The sequence below is a fragment of the Folsomia candida genome, unplaced genomic scaffold (genome assembly GCF_002217175.1).
Source record: "Folsomia candida strain VU population unplaced genomic scaffold, ASM221717v1 Fcan01_Sc001, whole genome shotgun sequence".
Taxonomy (NCBI): domain Eukaryota; kingdom Metazoa; phylum Arthropoda; class Collembola; order Entomobryomorpha; family Isotomidae; genus Folsomia; species Folsomia candida.
The window spans coordinates 24690432-24706943 of record NW_019091193.1 but is presented as its reverse complement, the minus strand read 5'-3'; the positions used below and the strand labels follow the sequence as shown (position 1 = coordinate 24706943).

Below are 16512 nucleotides of genomic sequence, written 5' to 3'. Positions count from 1 at the left end.
GCTAGAACCCTTTTTCATTAGCTGGACCCTTTCACACGCACGAGGAAAGTTCATAATTTTCTTGAAACTTTTCTGAAAAAGGAGGAACAATAATTGTACGAGAAAAAATGTGCCAACTCTTCAAAGACTTTTTGTGAGATCAACGGTGCAATAAAAAAAATGAGACTTTACAAAAGAGAATGGAAACAAAGGAAGTTGGTCATAAAGGATAAAAAAATGGTTTTCATGCTTCATATTGTTTCTTGTCCCACATTTCTCGCATAGAAATGAAACAGAAATTTTATACAAACTCGAAAACCGGAGCTTCAATTTATCATCAGTCCTGACGAATGAAATTCAAACACAGACTTCAAAATAATGCACTAATCAACAGCGCAATTAGAACGTAGACGTGGAAAATATTCAAGCAAATTCAATTCAATTTTGACTTTCAACCGTCCCCGATCTGATCTGGCATTCTTTGTTTCTCTTGAACGTATCCACATTTTATAACTTCTCGTGAGTCGAGGTAAGTGTTGACGATAAGAGAATCACAGTATTGACTCAATAAGAAACAGGTTTTGAATAAACAATAATCTAACGTTTATTGCCCATTGCTGATTACGGGACAAGTTTTAAGCCCATCACGCTGGGTATCTCGGGTCTTGCAAGAGCCACCGAAACACGACGACTTCTCCGATAACGCACCATATTGATGATCATGAATGCATGGTCATCAACTACTGTGAAGCAGAGGAGGTTCCATGCAAAATTCAGCAGTAGTTCAGTCTAGTAGCGAATCTTGGGTTTCTTTAGAATGAAAGTTGAGAATACTCAGATTGCCCCGAGTTGGTTTGAAGAGCATGATCAACTCCAACTATGTACGTAAATATGTCTAACGGTTTGTGAACAATGGACCCACGTCTTCTGAACAGTTGTTGATGAAGTGTGCATGCGTATTTAAGCAGAAGATGAAGAGTTGATTGATCCCCACTGCGCGAATTGACTAACACATCGACGACGACGATGACTACTCCTCATTACTTTTTGCTTCTGTTGTTTGTTTCCTAACGTTGTTGAAGGAAACTGGTCATAAATTCGTCAAGAAAAGCCTCGGGTTGGTCATGCAGCTCAGTATTAGCCAGAACTGAACAACGTGTGCAAACCACTCTGGTCATCATTAGGATTATAAACTTGGTTATGCAAACAATACTGCGAATAAGCAAGTATTTCATTGTTTCCTGATTTGCACAAGTTTTATTCAACAGCGATTATCAGAGATGAAATATAAAGTACTGCCTTCGTTTTCTACACGGCAAATTACAAAATAGCTATTTGCATAAGAAGTTATTTTGTAATGGGCCCGTGAGATACTTTTCCCCAGCGTTGGCGTAAATACAGCAATCACTGCTAATAGCTGCTCCTTGAGAATTGCGATAATGATGAGAAGAGTTGCCTCCACCTCAGCGTGCATAGCGTCGATGGAGGTGAGGACCCACCTGCACGAGGAGCAGATCACATCCAAATACCTTCATCCTCATGCGATGCAATGTAATGAGAACTGCTGAGATTTGAGATTCAATTGAACGCGAGAGACTCCACCTCCGAGCAAATTTAGGGCCGGCCCCCTCGTCTTTTGCGGTACGGATCCTTCCCTGCTTATACCTCGTCGCTCGTCCTAATCTATTTTCACTTCTCTCAACATATCGTCATCTCCGCCACATTGTAGCACAACTGCTCATCCCCATCTCACTTTATATCACCGAAATCTCACACGGCCTTTGTCACTCAATCCAACAATCAGTGTGTGCCCAAAGTCTCGCTCTATGTGCCAAACCACTTGATGAACGCCAAGTATCGAAAAGACATTTGGAAAGACAACGGGAACATACAGCCTTTTTCATAGCGTTCCACAGCTACAAGTGCTCGGAAAAGTCGGAAATAGTTCAAATGTCACGTTGCCCCGGCAGTGTTGAGTGAATCTTGAGAGCAAATAGTGATTCATTTCTTATCCTGAACAATCCAGGATGTAAGTCTGCATTGTTGCTGGTCGAGGAGAGTGGACTATTTAAGATTACATTAGATTTTAGATGAAAGCTGTGGTGTGTGCACGTTGAGACGAGAGCTGATAGAAATCGGCTGGCATTATGAACGTGGACTGCGAGGGTGAGAGAAAGTCGATATCTGGTCAAGAATTAGAGGTGGAATTTCAGGGAAAGTGTGGGTTCTTCTGACCGAGGAAGGAAGGAGAAAATATGAGAAAATCAAGACTGCCGTTGGGAAGGAATCATCTCAAGTGGACTCATCATCTCTTCGTAATCCTCGCCCTATGGATAACCATGGGCCTCGCCAGACGAAGGTACGCACACAAGAGCGTCTCAATTTTTTGCCCATTTTGAAACTATGAGAAGAACTGGAGTGTAAATATTGAATTTGAGCAATACAGATAAACTTGTACTTTTAATATGACTCGCATCTCGTAAACCGTCTTCTTCCACGAGTACACGTCGTACATATCTTTCTGCCATAAAACAATTGAGGATGATTTGGTCATGTTTGCTTTGGAGGATCATTTCAGGATTTCCTGTTGATTTTTCGCAGCACCATTTTGCAAAGTCATGTGTCATAACTAATAAGAGTCTTACGTGGTATTTGAACTACTACTTTGTCGTCATCTCTCGCTCATCATCGTGTTTTGTTTAAATGTCACCAGAAATCGACAACGACGACAAATTCTTCAAAGTATTTTAAGTGCATCGTGAGATCAGTTCCCACTCCACGTGTTACACGAAGAAAGACGGAAAAAATTTGTTGAGCCGAGTCAATATTTGCTTTTTCTTTTGATGAGCACGAATAAGGGACTGGTGCTCGTGCATACTTTCGACATCCACCTGAAGCAGTAGACTGCTTGCTCACCCGTCAAGATGAGGAGAACAGAGTTTTTAAATAGGTTGCATGTAAACAAATGAGTGCATTCGACAAAATATTAACAAACACAAAAGATAAAAACGTTGTCAGACTTTGTGTGCCAGACAAATGCACGTTACAACAAATCAGACATTTTGTCACCAAATTTTGTCGGTGTCGAGCCACTCCATTATTGCAAATATGAGAGCATTGAGTGCATGATTATGTATTCTTATTAAAACCAGAGTTCCATTACTCATTCACTTAACAACGTAATAATCCTAAAAAGGTGACCGTAATCGACCATAAGTAGTCCTCCGAAACTCATAAACTCAGCGGGGACACTTTTTCCTCATTCATCCTCATTGTTGGCTTTGCATTGAGTGAAATATGGTTTCCATTCACGTGCAAAAGAAAATGCTACAAAATATTGCCTAAGCTCAAACTCAAACAAGGGCAACTTAGGCACTTGGTGGTGAAAATCTCATCCTTGTAACTTCACATGTTCGTACATACGTAATCTCCGCAGATGATGCACACCGATTGGAGAAGGGTGATGATGCATGCCTGATGATAAGCTGGTTAGTTGTGACCAAATTGCAAGAATTTTCTAGAGAACTCACGCAAAGTAATAAACTCTGGGATATGTATTTCACCAAACATAAATCTGTGAGGATTAATTTCCACTATGTTGTTCTATTATACATTCTTAAAAACTCCTGAAAAATCTCATGTTTCCTGAGTTGATGGAAAAATATTTCAATTTTTGCAGTCAACAACAGTCTGAAAACTTCAACCCCAACAACAGTGGTGGTGGTGGTGGGGGGCACGTGATTGTTCCCATGAACAGTGGCCGAAATGCGCTAAGAGATCGGCTCTACTACAACCCGCAGCCACAGTACACTTTCAACTCTCGAAAGGCGCCGGGTCATGACCTGCAGCCCAACTTTTTCCTCCGATCAGAAAATGAGTCCCCAATTGGTTACCCCATGGTGCGAAGGGGGACTTCGACGATTGAGTCGAAACTGTCCTCCTTCCCCCCGTCGTCCTTCCCAGCAATCGCGGCCCACCTCGATAACACCATGAGCAACAAACTGCTGGATGCTGGTGTTCAGAACCAGTTTCTCCCAACCCCCTCCCAACAGTCGAACGGTGGTGGTGGTGGGGATAACGGGAGGAGGAACGTATTCCCCCCGAGTGTGCATAGTGGGAACAGTAAGAAGCAGAGAAAAAAGACGTACCCCTCTCGATCCGCCAGTGTCAACAGCATTCTGAGACTGGACCCAGACCGTTCCGTTTGGGACGAGGCTGCAGCAGTTTGCAGAACAATTCCTGGACTGACAAGGGAACAGATGGAACTTTGTTTCAAAAACCCTGACGCAACCAAAGTCGCACTGCAAGGATTGTCACTAGCAGTGGACGAGTGTGCTTTCCAAATGTCGAAAAACAGGTAGTTTAAGGGTTATTAATAGCAACTTATTAGTCAAGCCTTTATGAATTAATGAGACTAATATTTACTTAATAACGTGCTAAAAACAGGTGGAATTGCTCATCTCTGCAAGGAAGACTCAACCCCCATAGCACCGTCCTCTTCAAGAAAGGTAACAAGAAGAAGTTATTCAAGATGCAAAAGGTTGATGCTTTTAAATGTGCACATTTACCATCAAAAATTGCGAGTGAAGTTTCAATTTGCTTATTCGACTGGATTTTCGGTCTCATTATTTAACTGAACTCGAGCATTGTGAGAGTAAAAAGCATGCATACACTTTTATCCTTTCGAGATTGATTGGATGATGAAAAGGGTGGATGTTGACATGGTCGTGTGTACCAGCTTAGAATTTCTCTTTGATCTCGGTCTCCCTGTTTCTGTAATCAGAAGCCTGGCTTCAAAATGCAAAACAAGGCTGAAATATTAGTTGAGGAGACTCGAAAAGCACGAGTCCTCTGGGAGAGATTGTTTATTAGCTGGTTCGCATTTTGATCCAACTCTTGATTCGAGTTGATTAGCATTAAAATTGTCAAAGTGAGCAATTATTGCTGACGGCTGTGTGTCCCCGTGCAGTGTGGATGGAGCAATATTTGCAGTGCTGGTGGAGGAAACGAAATGCGTAATTTGGCTGATGGCAGAGTGGGCACAAAGGAAAACAGCTAATTCAACATGATGCTTTCATAAGTAAAACATGAAATAAAGACATCAAATTAGTCTCTAAATCTGGCTCTGACATGGCGCATTTCGTAATCCAAAATCACGGCTGCTGCTGCTGCGGTGTGTTAGGAAGGACAATGATACGTAATAAATTAACGAATTTCGTTCCCATCCGCGTTGCATATACATTTGTACGTGGCTCTTACGGTCGGCTGTAAATACCAATTCACGAGGGTCCAAATTGGTTTGTGCAACCGTGGCTAATTTGGAATTTATTTTGGCATTGTTCGACACGACAGTTACAAAGGGTGTTAAATGAACATGGATAACCTGCTGTTTATTATTGTTAACGATATGCAACCAGAGCAGCGACCAATATTGAACGAGACATACATTTCCCCAACTTTTTGGTGGTTGTTGTCCCAGGCAGCAATCGTGCAACTGCTACCTACTGACTCTCGCCCCCTGTAAAGGAAACCGCAAAACGGCGGAAAGAGACCCCGAGAAGAGAGTCAATTATCTCAAAATCTGGACAAACTGACCCGTAGAATCAATACGTCAATTGTCATAAATCACTCAATTATTACGAGAAACTTATGAGCATAAAATTCTTGCCAGAAAAAAAATTATTCCAAGTTAATTGCGAGTGAATATGTCATGCGTGCAGTAACATTATTATTACTAATCCTGCTTAAGTAAATGCTCCTCTCGTGGTGAAGAGTCTTTGAATCCCTGCTGCTGGACAGAGTTGATGTGATACATGTAAAATATTTACATATTATTTGCATATCACAGTTTAACTTTAATATTTGATCAACCAAGAAGAGTAACCAACCAGTTCCTGATCCTGGTCTTCTTGCCTCGCGAGAAAGAATTCCACGCCGTTTCATGTCCCAAAGTAATCTCTCGAGGAATAAAAATCTTACTCGTCTCTCTCTCCATACGGCCACCGCTTAACCGCTATCACTGCTTTTAGTGAACCTTACTCGCAGCAAAAGCATGTATAAAGTTGCCGTCGATAAAATCCTGACTTTTCTCATCTTCAAATCTCTGTCTCACAATAATCAGCAAAAAACCCGACCAAACAGCAGCAGTCACACAATCATCGTATTACGAACGAACGTACATACATATTATGTGCAATGCCAGGCAATGTGAGATTTTTAAGATTTTATTCTTTTGTTCTTTAGCATTTTTATGTTTATTGCTGTCCGTAAAGTTGATGCTCAAGTTGCAAAGGAAATTATTTTGCCGTGCACTTTTGTCTTGGGGGAAGTCTGGATTTCAGAAGCAGTGTTTTGCTCATGTGTGGAGCAGTTATTGTGATTATTATTACAAGAATAATTATGCATTAACGGCCGAGGAGAGCATGGTGGAGGTTTAGGTGAAATGATCAAAGGTGGTCCCGGACCCTTCGGTTTTTGGTTTGACCCACCAGAGCGGAGCGAATTGAAGGATTGTAGCTCATTTTTCTTTCTCGCTGAGAGCAACATGTAAGAAAAGCTGTTAATCATTTGCACAGCGTTCACACAACTCAGCTTTTGGCCCAGGTCACCTTGTTGATTGTTGCCCGAGATGATGATTTACACCTTGACTTTACATTCCCAATTACAACCAACTCCCACCCGTCAGCTCAGAAATCCGGCCATGTAATATATACGACGACGAGAATAAATAGTTGTCGCATTGTGGAACAAGCTGCTGCTGCTGGTGAGGTGTGAAAATGGGGGTTACTTACTCGAAAGGTGGCCTTGCATCTCTTTGTCAAATGATTCCTTGATGCTGCTGACTCGGACTTGCTTTTCTGTCATCAGCTCTTTTGTAAATTCACGTGCCTGCTGTTCCCATTCTGCAATTGTCATCTGAACGTCTTACTTATTCATACGAACATACGTCATGGCATCACCTTAACATACGTAGAAATTCTATTATTATACATACGTCGTCAAGAGAAGGAAATTTTGACAAAAACGTTCCACTTCGCCCCAAAACTGACATGTATAATTTTCGTTCAAATTGAACAGAAAATGATCGATACCCATCAAAATCTCGCAATTCGTTTCATTGAAATACTGCTTGTTTACTATGTTTACGAGCCAGTAGTGTTTGTAGAGGTATGCAGATTTTGGGGGAAGAATGGAAGGAGGGAGGAGAGATTTTAGTGACAATCGGAAGTAGGAAGAAGTGTTTTTTGGACAGGAAACGTCGGAGGTAGAACGAAAGGCTTTTTTCCGTGGCTTTGAAGTCTTGAACCAATTTGATGGATGAAGCCACACAGAAACTCATTCAATATTAATATCTCTGGATTGGATGGAGTTGTCAATAATGCTGCCGGGAGTAGTTGCACTAGTCCCTCGGTTGGGAATAGTCACAAATTGTATGCCGAATCATTGTGTGTCCTCTGAATGGGAGCATAATTTTTAAATTAAAAGTCATCTTGTGCCACTCTCGGCTTCTTTTGGATTCAATAGAATTTCGGGAAATGATTATTTTTTATTCATGTTGGATCAATTAAGGTTCGAATGAATATTCCCGGTCTCCGAAATGAAACTGATATTGGTTTTCTTTGTGTAGCATTATTATAGAAAATTTGGGTCTCAGTTTTCTCTCTCCCTTCTTGCGTATGCATGTATCAAAGGCCAGCAGCAACGGGGCTGTTAAACAATCATCATCCGTTCCCTTATTGCCAGATGAAGGGTTGGTTAATACGTGTTGTAAGGGTGGAAGCCGGTTAAATTGCCAAATAATTAGGCCTCTTGCTCCTCCACTAATGAAAATGATGGCTTAATCAGTTCACAACAAATTCTCGGCAATTAGCAGCAGTTATTTCACAACAATGTTTGTTTTCTAGGTTATTGTGGCGCTGGTAGAAAAGGTTTTGTGCCGAGGATTGAGTTGTTGAAACTTGTTTAAAGATTTTTATTGCCATTGGGTAAATTTATGTGAGGCGATGTTTATACAAACTTGGCATGTTTTATTGTCTCTGCTCACGCCGTTACTACCATTCACGAGGTAATCAAGAAGTGTCTCTGTAAAAATGCACAAATAATTGAGAGGAGAGTCGACACGATGAGCTGGCCGATTTATACATTTGCTTGTTGCTCCTGATGAAAGTTCTGAAGCGAATCTGCGGAATTACTGGTGCGTGGAGGAACATGGAAGAAAAACAAGTGTCGCGAAATGAAGTGATGCTTTTCTTCGTTTAATTCGCTGCTGGCATATTTTACATGGAAGAATACGAAGATCGACGGTGTGGGCTGGGCTCTGCGGCACTTCAATCAAAGAGCTCACAAGTTTTTGGTTCACATCTCATTTAATAACAATCAGCATCCCTCAAAGGACGGCATGTACTCTCTGAATTACGCCACGAACGTGTGGTGCTCCTCTCCGACAAGGGGAGCATCCCTTTTAACAAATTTTCCAAATTAGGCAATCTCCTCTTATTATTTACCACAAATTGTCTGTAAACTTTTTTAAGAAAACTACTCTGGGAGAAAAGGAAATTGTTTCTTTCTGATTATTGAGGAATTTTGGTGCGTCTGCTGCCTCCGCAATTTCACTAAACGAACGTTTATACTGCAGTCTGAGGAAACTGGTGATGGAGTGATGATGGTCGAAATGGGGAGTTTTACAGTCTGGGTGAGTACTCGAAATTTCATGAGGGAAGGCTGAACGAGGTAGGGCTGGCCACAGGGCTGTGGGGTACTTTTAATTTAGAACTTCATAAACCCTAATTACCAAATCATGCCACCTCCAACGATGAAATCAACATCAACGATTTAATAAGCGGAAAAGCCGACACGAAATTAACTGATTACATACACGGCAGAATTATACTGACCATATTGAGATGTGTGCATATGTATTTCACTTATGTGAGTGTTACTCCATGCATTCTGCTCCCGACGTATTAAACTCGAAATCATAAGAAGTATTTAGATAAGTAAAAATCTAATCCTGATCAAAAACCAGTGATTATTTTGTGTTGTATCGATGCAATGAAAATGAGTTGCTTCTGCACCCACTCTCGTTTGTTCCGATAGGTCACTGAATGCTGAAATTGTCGCTTGCAGTGAACCGGTCATAATGGCATCAAGAGTGCTTCTCACCAAACTTTGGCACATTTGCATAAACCAGTCAATAATGACTGATTGAAGACGGGTCACGCTTGTTTTCCACTTGAACCATTGATGACCCGCAAATTATTTGCACATTTATTGTACTCCTAATGGACAGCAATAAAATAAATGCTTTGTTGTGCAGCTTCTTTACTTAACGTGAGAATTTGTTTGGTGGATTTCAGGTTATCGGGAGGTCTCATTTGGTCATGCCATTTCCGCAGCCGGCGTGGCATATTCTGTGGCCAAGGCGTGCAGTCAGGGCAATTTGCTCAGTTGTGGTTGTGGCTTCCAGTATGATGACCAAGTCAATTTCATCCCCTCAAAGGACGCCGACTACGCGTTTGACGAAAGGTCAGTTTGCTCAACACCAATAATCAAACATCTCTTCTGCTCATGTGTTGTACAATCTGACGAGTAGAGATCACTTGCACTACTGAAATCCACATGATCCGATGATGATGTGGTCAAACGTCTCAATTACTGAGGCATTTGAGATAATCATGTGATATGAACTCATTTTTTTGGTATTGACTGAATCGATGGTTCGTGATTTTAGCAACGAGTCAAGTTTGAAGCGCTGGATGGGAGGAGGAGGTGGAGGCAGGAACAGCATCTCCTCCTGGAAATGGTCTGGCTGTTCTCACAACATGGATTACGGCGTCAAGTTCGCCAAACTCTTCCTGGACGCAAGGGAACGATCGACGGACTTGCCATCAAGAATCAATCTCCACAATAACAGGGTTGGAAGAACGGTGAGTGGACTTATGTACTTATTACTGAATATACTTGACAAAGCTGAGAGAATTTATGAGGCGGAGCTGCTTATGTACGTTTCGTGCAGTTCACAATTTCACGCTTCGGATTATCCCTTCACATAATATCAACCAAACTTGGAGATTAAATTAACAAATTTAAGTTCAAGTAACTGCGTTGCATAGCTGGATTCGCGGATGGAGGTTCGAATCTATTGTAAATAAGCCTACAAGTCTTGTAACAAATGAGAATAGTTTGATTTATGCTCCTTGAGACTTTAATGTCTCAATTTACAACAAATACATTCTACTAATTTCGTTTATTGTGGACGAGTGGGTGAAATATGGAGAAAAGGTGCTAATTTGGCAGACTATCACGTTTATTATGGAGAGCTGGCTGGACCATACATCGTCATCCTTCATACATTATGCTCGATTCTAACCGTATTATCACGGATTCCATATTAGTCATGCAATCTTACTTTGCTCATCTTCAAAAATGTATTAAAATTTGATTAATATGTGAACAAATTCCTGCATATGGCTTCGCTTGAACCGTTTGCTTCTCGACCCGAGCTCGTCGTAAATGGAGACGTATCGAGGAAACCTATTCGGGCGGAGGATACGATGCAGTTTTTGAGATATGGATTTTGATTTCATTTAAAAATTGAATGGCCGAGACCACAGGGCGATGGGATCATCAGCATAAGTCACGATTCAGGCTTCATTTAAATAAAACGATTCCTTGCACGTTCAACTGCTCATATTGAAAGTAATGAGTGTATGCAAATTAGTTGATCTCTACGAGTAAAATAATATTTTGTATGTTTTACACTTTGATAAATGATTATACGAAATCTTGCATATTAAAAAATGATCATTGTTTTGCATTCGCTTTCTGGAAATGTGGCAGGCACAATAACAAAGAAATGTTGAAAGTGTAGAAAAATAGGAATATTAATTAAATTGCCATTGTTTTAGGAAACCAACTCATCCTCAGCCTGTGATTTTATTGTGAGTTTGTTGTGTTTAAGGAAGTGTTTGCAATGTGCTTTATTCTAAATCCTTACATTTACGTATTTATCATCTTGCGAGGAGGATGAGGGATGGATGGGCTCCAGCGAAGATAAAACTCTACCGCTTGGCACCTCTTGCCCTTTAGCTAATAATTTGAACATGAAAAGTAATGAGTTTATCTCTCCTGGTGGGCAGTTACCTACCACAGACCTCTGGCGCTCTGGACCAAATTTCTCGAAATATTAATAGTCTCTCGTCCTGAATGGATATTATGCGCCTCCAACAATGGGAGGACGACTCGGAGTATAATGCACATTAGTTTCTTTAATACAATAGAATGTGAGTTTAAGCACGTCTCCTCCCGCATCCCATTCATGCTCGAAATTATCATTTCCTATTTCAGAACCTCCATTTAGCTCCATTATTATTACTCCTCATTCTCGGCTAATAATCACTCCCGAGATTTAGAGACTGCTGCATTGTACATACTTTCACACCATTCGTTCTCTTGACACCTTCATCATCCCGGTCCTCCAAACGCCCCAAAATTATTCCACTCTCCTCCGAAACGCACATAACTCGACATATGTATGTACTTACTTGGACCTCAAATAACTTGAAATTTGGCCGCCCCAAGCTTTTATTTTTGTTATGCAAAGATCCTCATTGGACTCGGAGTAGGCTTTTATTGCGGGGTGGGTATCCAAAAGGACTATAATTTCAGGGTTTTAAGCACTAAAAAATAAGAGCATAGTCAAAAATGCAACAAATTAAAATGACGTTTTAAGAAATTAAAAATGCAGACGATGGGAACGAGGACATTACATGCACTTATTTTGGACGCTAATGGATGAGGCTGCCAAAGGCCATATCGTGATAAATTCTCCTGACACCAAGTAGAATTGTTTATGCTCGTGAATCAGTTTCGCCCTCTCAAGCTCTCGGTGGGGTCTGCGATAATTCGACCACAAATGACTCCATCAGCCCGACTACCTCCCTGTAATCTTCAATTTACTTCCCATAATCCCGATTACGTCACGGTCATGGTCACTCGAAATGTCCAGCGGTGTCACTGGCTTCATAAATTTGAGAACTTTAATTAGTTTTGTGTCAAGAAGATGGTGACGGAGTTTGATCTACTTTTGAGATATGTACCAAGCGATCTTCTACAATAACATCATCATCACCATAATAATCATAGTCATCCCCCATTTTAATTTCACTCTTGTTCTCCTTCTCGGCACATGAAAAATTGAGGCATCCATGTCCATCTCATTCTTTTTTAGTTTGGTTTGTGTGAACCATAACCTCACTCAAGTCGTAATTCCTGGAGTTTCCGTACTCTGTCATTATAAGACTATTAGTCATTAGATGGATTAAATTTGTATTATTTTAAACTACCCCACAAACCAAAGAGCGCCTGCTGCCTGTGGTCTTCTTGCTGCTCGCTATTCTACAAAATCTCCTCGTACAATAATTCAAAGGTACCCACGTCATCTGCTTACTCTCGATTGTACGTGGACCAGATCACAAAATAGGACTCATGTACATGTGGCGTGGGTGACATGCTGTGGTGGCCTTATGCATGACGAAATTGGGATTGCCTGTGTTGCGATTGATGTATTTGGTCCAGGTCAGAGTGTGAGTCGATTAGGTGCAATTATTACACCTCTCGGCTGTGAGTGGGTCTAAAGTTGGAGGTTCGAGGAAGTGGTGGTGGTGGGATGAGTGAGGTCTGCGCCGCCCAGTACCTACCGTTTACGTCGCTTTCTCACCTCGCATCGTGGGTGATCCGACTCTCCATCATCTCCAACGATTGTTTTCTTTCATATGCAACTGATGCTGGATGAGCAGCCCCTTCGTCTTCCAGTGTCGGCCCATTGTTTTCGTGTGCGGTGGGCTAAATTGAGTTGTTTAAAAACTTCACCTTAAACACTCAAAGATTGGAAATACCGACATGCATGGCAGGCAAGGAAGCAGCGGAGATGAGCAGATTCATCTCCACTCTGGCAATAAAATGTTAATTGAGTTTTCAAAGTTGATATACACCCTCTACTTAACTTTCGCCGGCCTGTCATTCATTTTCTCAGGACTCTCTCATTACGACGCCTCCCAACCAGAGGTGTTGGTCGAGATTTCAATAAGAATAATCCCTTCCTTGAGAATCCATGTGTTGTGAAATGAGATAATGCTTTAATTAACTGGGTTGATGAACCCCTTCTTCCGACATACATACAATTTGTGCCGTTGCAAGCTTTGCATTTACGGAATAAAAGAGTATGCTCCTATGCATCTGCTTAAACTACATTTATGCAGATGATTCTCTAGCAATAAAGCTTGAAAATGGCAAATACATGTGTAATTGTTGTTTTCATACATAAATTCTGAATGTCTTTGATCATTTCAGGCCGTTTCCACGAACATGGAGGTCCGCTGTAAATGTCATGGCCTGTCGGGAAGTTGCGAATTGCGAACTTGTTGGCGTTCAGCTCCCGAATTTCGTCAGGTTGGGACCGTATTGAAGAACAAGTTTCGCCGAGCGGTGATGATTGACCAGTCCGAACTGGGGAACCGACCTCTGAACAGGATACAAAAGCTGAAGAAGCAGCGGAGGAAGCGTCGCGATCGGACCAAGCGGAATAGTGGGAACATTGACCTTTGGTACTACGAGAGGAGTCCGACCTACTGCGAGTCCAACAGTGACCACTCCATTCCGGGGACGACGGGGCGTGTGTGCAATCGGACGGGGGGACGAGAAATGGGGAGTTGCAGTACCCTCTGCTGTGGGCGAGGATACAACACCATCCGCCAAGTCTACACGACGAGGTGTCAGTGCCAATTCATTTGGTGTTGCGAAGTTACCTGCAAAAACTGCACTGTCGACGAGTACATAACCGTTTGTAAATAGAGGGCGACGCGATATTTTAGGCTCTGACATATTTATTTTATTTTATGACCTTTGTGGTTGGCATCTCCTCCTGAAATTACTTTTGTTTATTGTCATTTCCTGAACTGATGTACGTAATCTATACAGATAGACTTTTAGGCATTGTAATTAGTAGTAGATCATACACTGAGGAACTCGGTGTGTTGTGTACATTTGCATATCACGTAGTAGATAGATACTTAACTCTGCTGTGTTCCATAGATTAAATTTATATATGCATTCCACTTTTTTGTAGATTACATCAATGTATAGGAAATCAGTCATTCATTCGCCATCGTCATCATGTGGGCAAACATTTTTTATTGCGCGTTGTAAAAAAATCTCACATGGAAGAGGTACATAATTGTTGTACAGGATGAATATGAATAATTAGCACTCACCTGCTCGCTCTAAATAATTGCTTGCAACTGAAGACGATGGGGAAGGACACATTTCAAAAGTTGACAGTTTAACGATACGATGACGAAGAGAGAAGCTAGTGGTCGTCATCGTGTTACATATTTCAGATCGATGCATCCCAGCAGATTTATTATCAGTATTTGAGAGGTGACATGTTGCTAATTGACACTCATCCTGTCACCCTCGTCATCTTTCCCAGACGTCACCCTTAACATGATTCATCTCTTGTGCACATGTATTACGTAAGCTGGACGAGATTATACAAATGAGAGATTACTTACTAAAATACTATTGAGGATCTTCACTTCTACATCTGGATCAGATCCATGCAAAAGATTATTAAATGTGAGACACTCGTTTCGACTAATAAATATCTACATAGATAGGTTTGGATTTCTTCCCTTTTTTACTCGACATTTAAAAATTCTCACAGCTTAAAGATAATAAAAAACCCTCGTAGAATTGCAGTTTTGTCTAGAAATACGTCTATTAAACTAACATTCATGTCTCAACCATTGTAGAAAACAGTCATTAGACATAGGATCAGCAATCATATTTAAATACATAGTTGTATTAAGTACTTAGTTGTCCAATTTTCTTGGCCCCGCATTCCGATGATACATATTTACATACAGATCAAATTTTCATTCAGTGAATATATTTTTATCATAATCCTAACAATTTCAGCCCAGCTTTCTTACTTACCGGTAACGTGTTTGCATACACAAACGACGACATATTTGCTGAAACTCTTATTTGTTTTTTTGTATTCGTAACATTGAGCCATTCCATTTTTGGTAATAACCATATTTTTAACTTTTTAATGATTAATTGTGTCTGTTCCATGTTATTTTTATCGCCGGAATCATCCTTGCAAAGCAGTATTACTCGTTGTAAGATAAGTTGAGCCATATTCCTCGTACGTATTTAGCATATTATGCAATGAAATTACCAATACCTACACAATATAGAGATTCACATTAACGTGTCAAGTTTATAATGCGTGGCATTTGAAATAAATCAAAATGATTTTGAAAATTAGTCTGACTAGGGATACCTTTTCTATGATAGTCGAAAAATGAGTTCTAATTTAACTTTTTGCATGCACCATGATATGTTTTGATTGCAAAGTGCAAAAATTTTTCTGCAAAACCAATTTGCCAATTTTTTAATAGCCTTCAAAGTTGGCGAAAGTGTGGATGGAATAGGCGGAGTGGGAGCGTGTGGAGATGGGGGCGTACGTGCCCCCATTATCTTTATCATTTCCTCGAGATTATAATTATTGCGTTCGATACTTTCAATCCCATTCCTCCGATGACGATTCTTCGGAAGTTGTGTTGGTTTGAGCAGCACTGTCACCGTAAATGTCAATTTTCATCGTCACTGGCAATTTCCAATGAATCGAGCGTTTCAAATGTACTGGTTGAAAAATTAAGTAAATTTTCGATTAAAATCAGTCCTTCACTTGCTAAGTCGTTTAGATTTAAACCACTGTCAATTATAGGTACTCCAGCGGTGTCATATTTTAGTTTTACTAATTCTAGTAATAATTCGCACACTTTAATGATTTTCGACATATTTAGAGTGGTAATTGCTAATATGATTACTTAATTGAACAATTTTCAGAGAATTTTTAACAAAAGAGAAAGAGCTGATGACTAAAATAACAACAGGATTTAAGTATTTGGTGCGCAAACTGGGCAAACTGATCTTCCCACTTCGCACAATGCCATCAACATGCATCAATTTTTTTCATTCATTTAACTAAATTTTCTTTTTTTTTTAAAGCATCAATCAATCAATTATTTAAATTATTACAATTTTCTTACATTTAATTAAATTTCAGGTAAACATAAGTTACTAAATTTATCAAACATAAGTTACTGATGGATTTCCTTACGTCACATAGATCATAATGACCGTCACAGGTGCTTAGTGTATAGTAGGGGGCACGACCGCCCCCATCTCCACACGCTCCCACTCCGCCTATTCCACCCCCACTTTCGCCAACTTTGAAGGCTATTAAAAAATTGGCAAATTGGTTTTGCAGAAAAATTTTTGCACTTTGCAATCAAAACATATCATGGTATATGCAAAAAGTTAAATTAGAACTCATTTTTCAACTATCATAGAAAGGGTATCCCTAGTGAGTGTTCACATTAATTTGACATTAATTGTGGGAAATAACAATTTTACTACAAATAAGTCGTTTTCCTTTATTGATTTAACTCGAATTATTATTTT

General features: G+C 40.4%; 1 protein-coding gene across 1 annotated transcript; it reads left to right on the top strand.

Moving 5' to 3' along the window:
• Nucleotides 1-1668: 1668 nt before the first annotated feature.
• On the top strand, nucleotides 1669-15309 carry LOC110845148 (protein Wnt-10b). Its single transcript, XM_022091515.2, has 6 exons — nucleotides 1669-2338; nucleotides 3659-4336; nucleotides 4426-4487; nucleotides 9336-9504; nucleotides 9710-9905; nucleotides 13330-15309. The coding sequence occupies exons 1-6, from the start codon at nucleotides 2235-2237 to the stop codon at nucleotides 13828-13830; spliced, it is 1710 nt and encodes a 569-aa protein (XP_021947207.2). The 5' UTR covers nucleotides 1669-2234; the 3' UTR covers nucleotides 13831-15309.
• Nucleotides 15310-16512: the final 1203 nt, after the last annotated feature.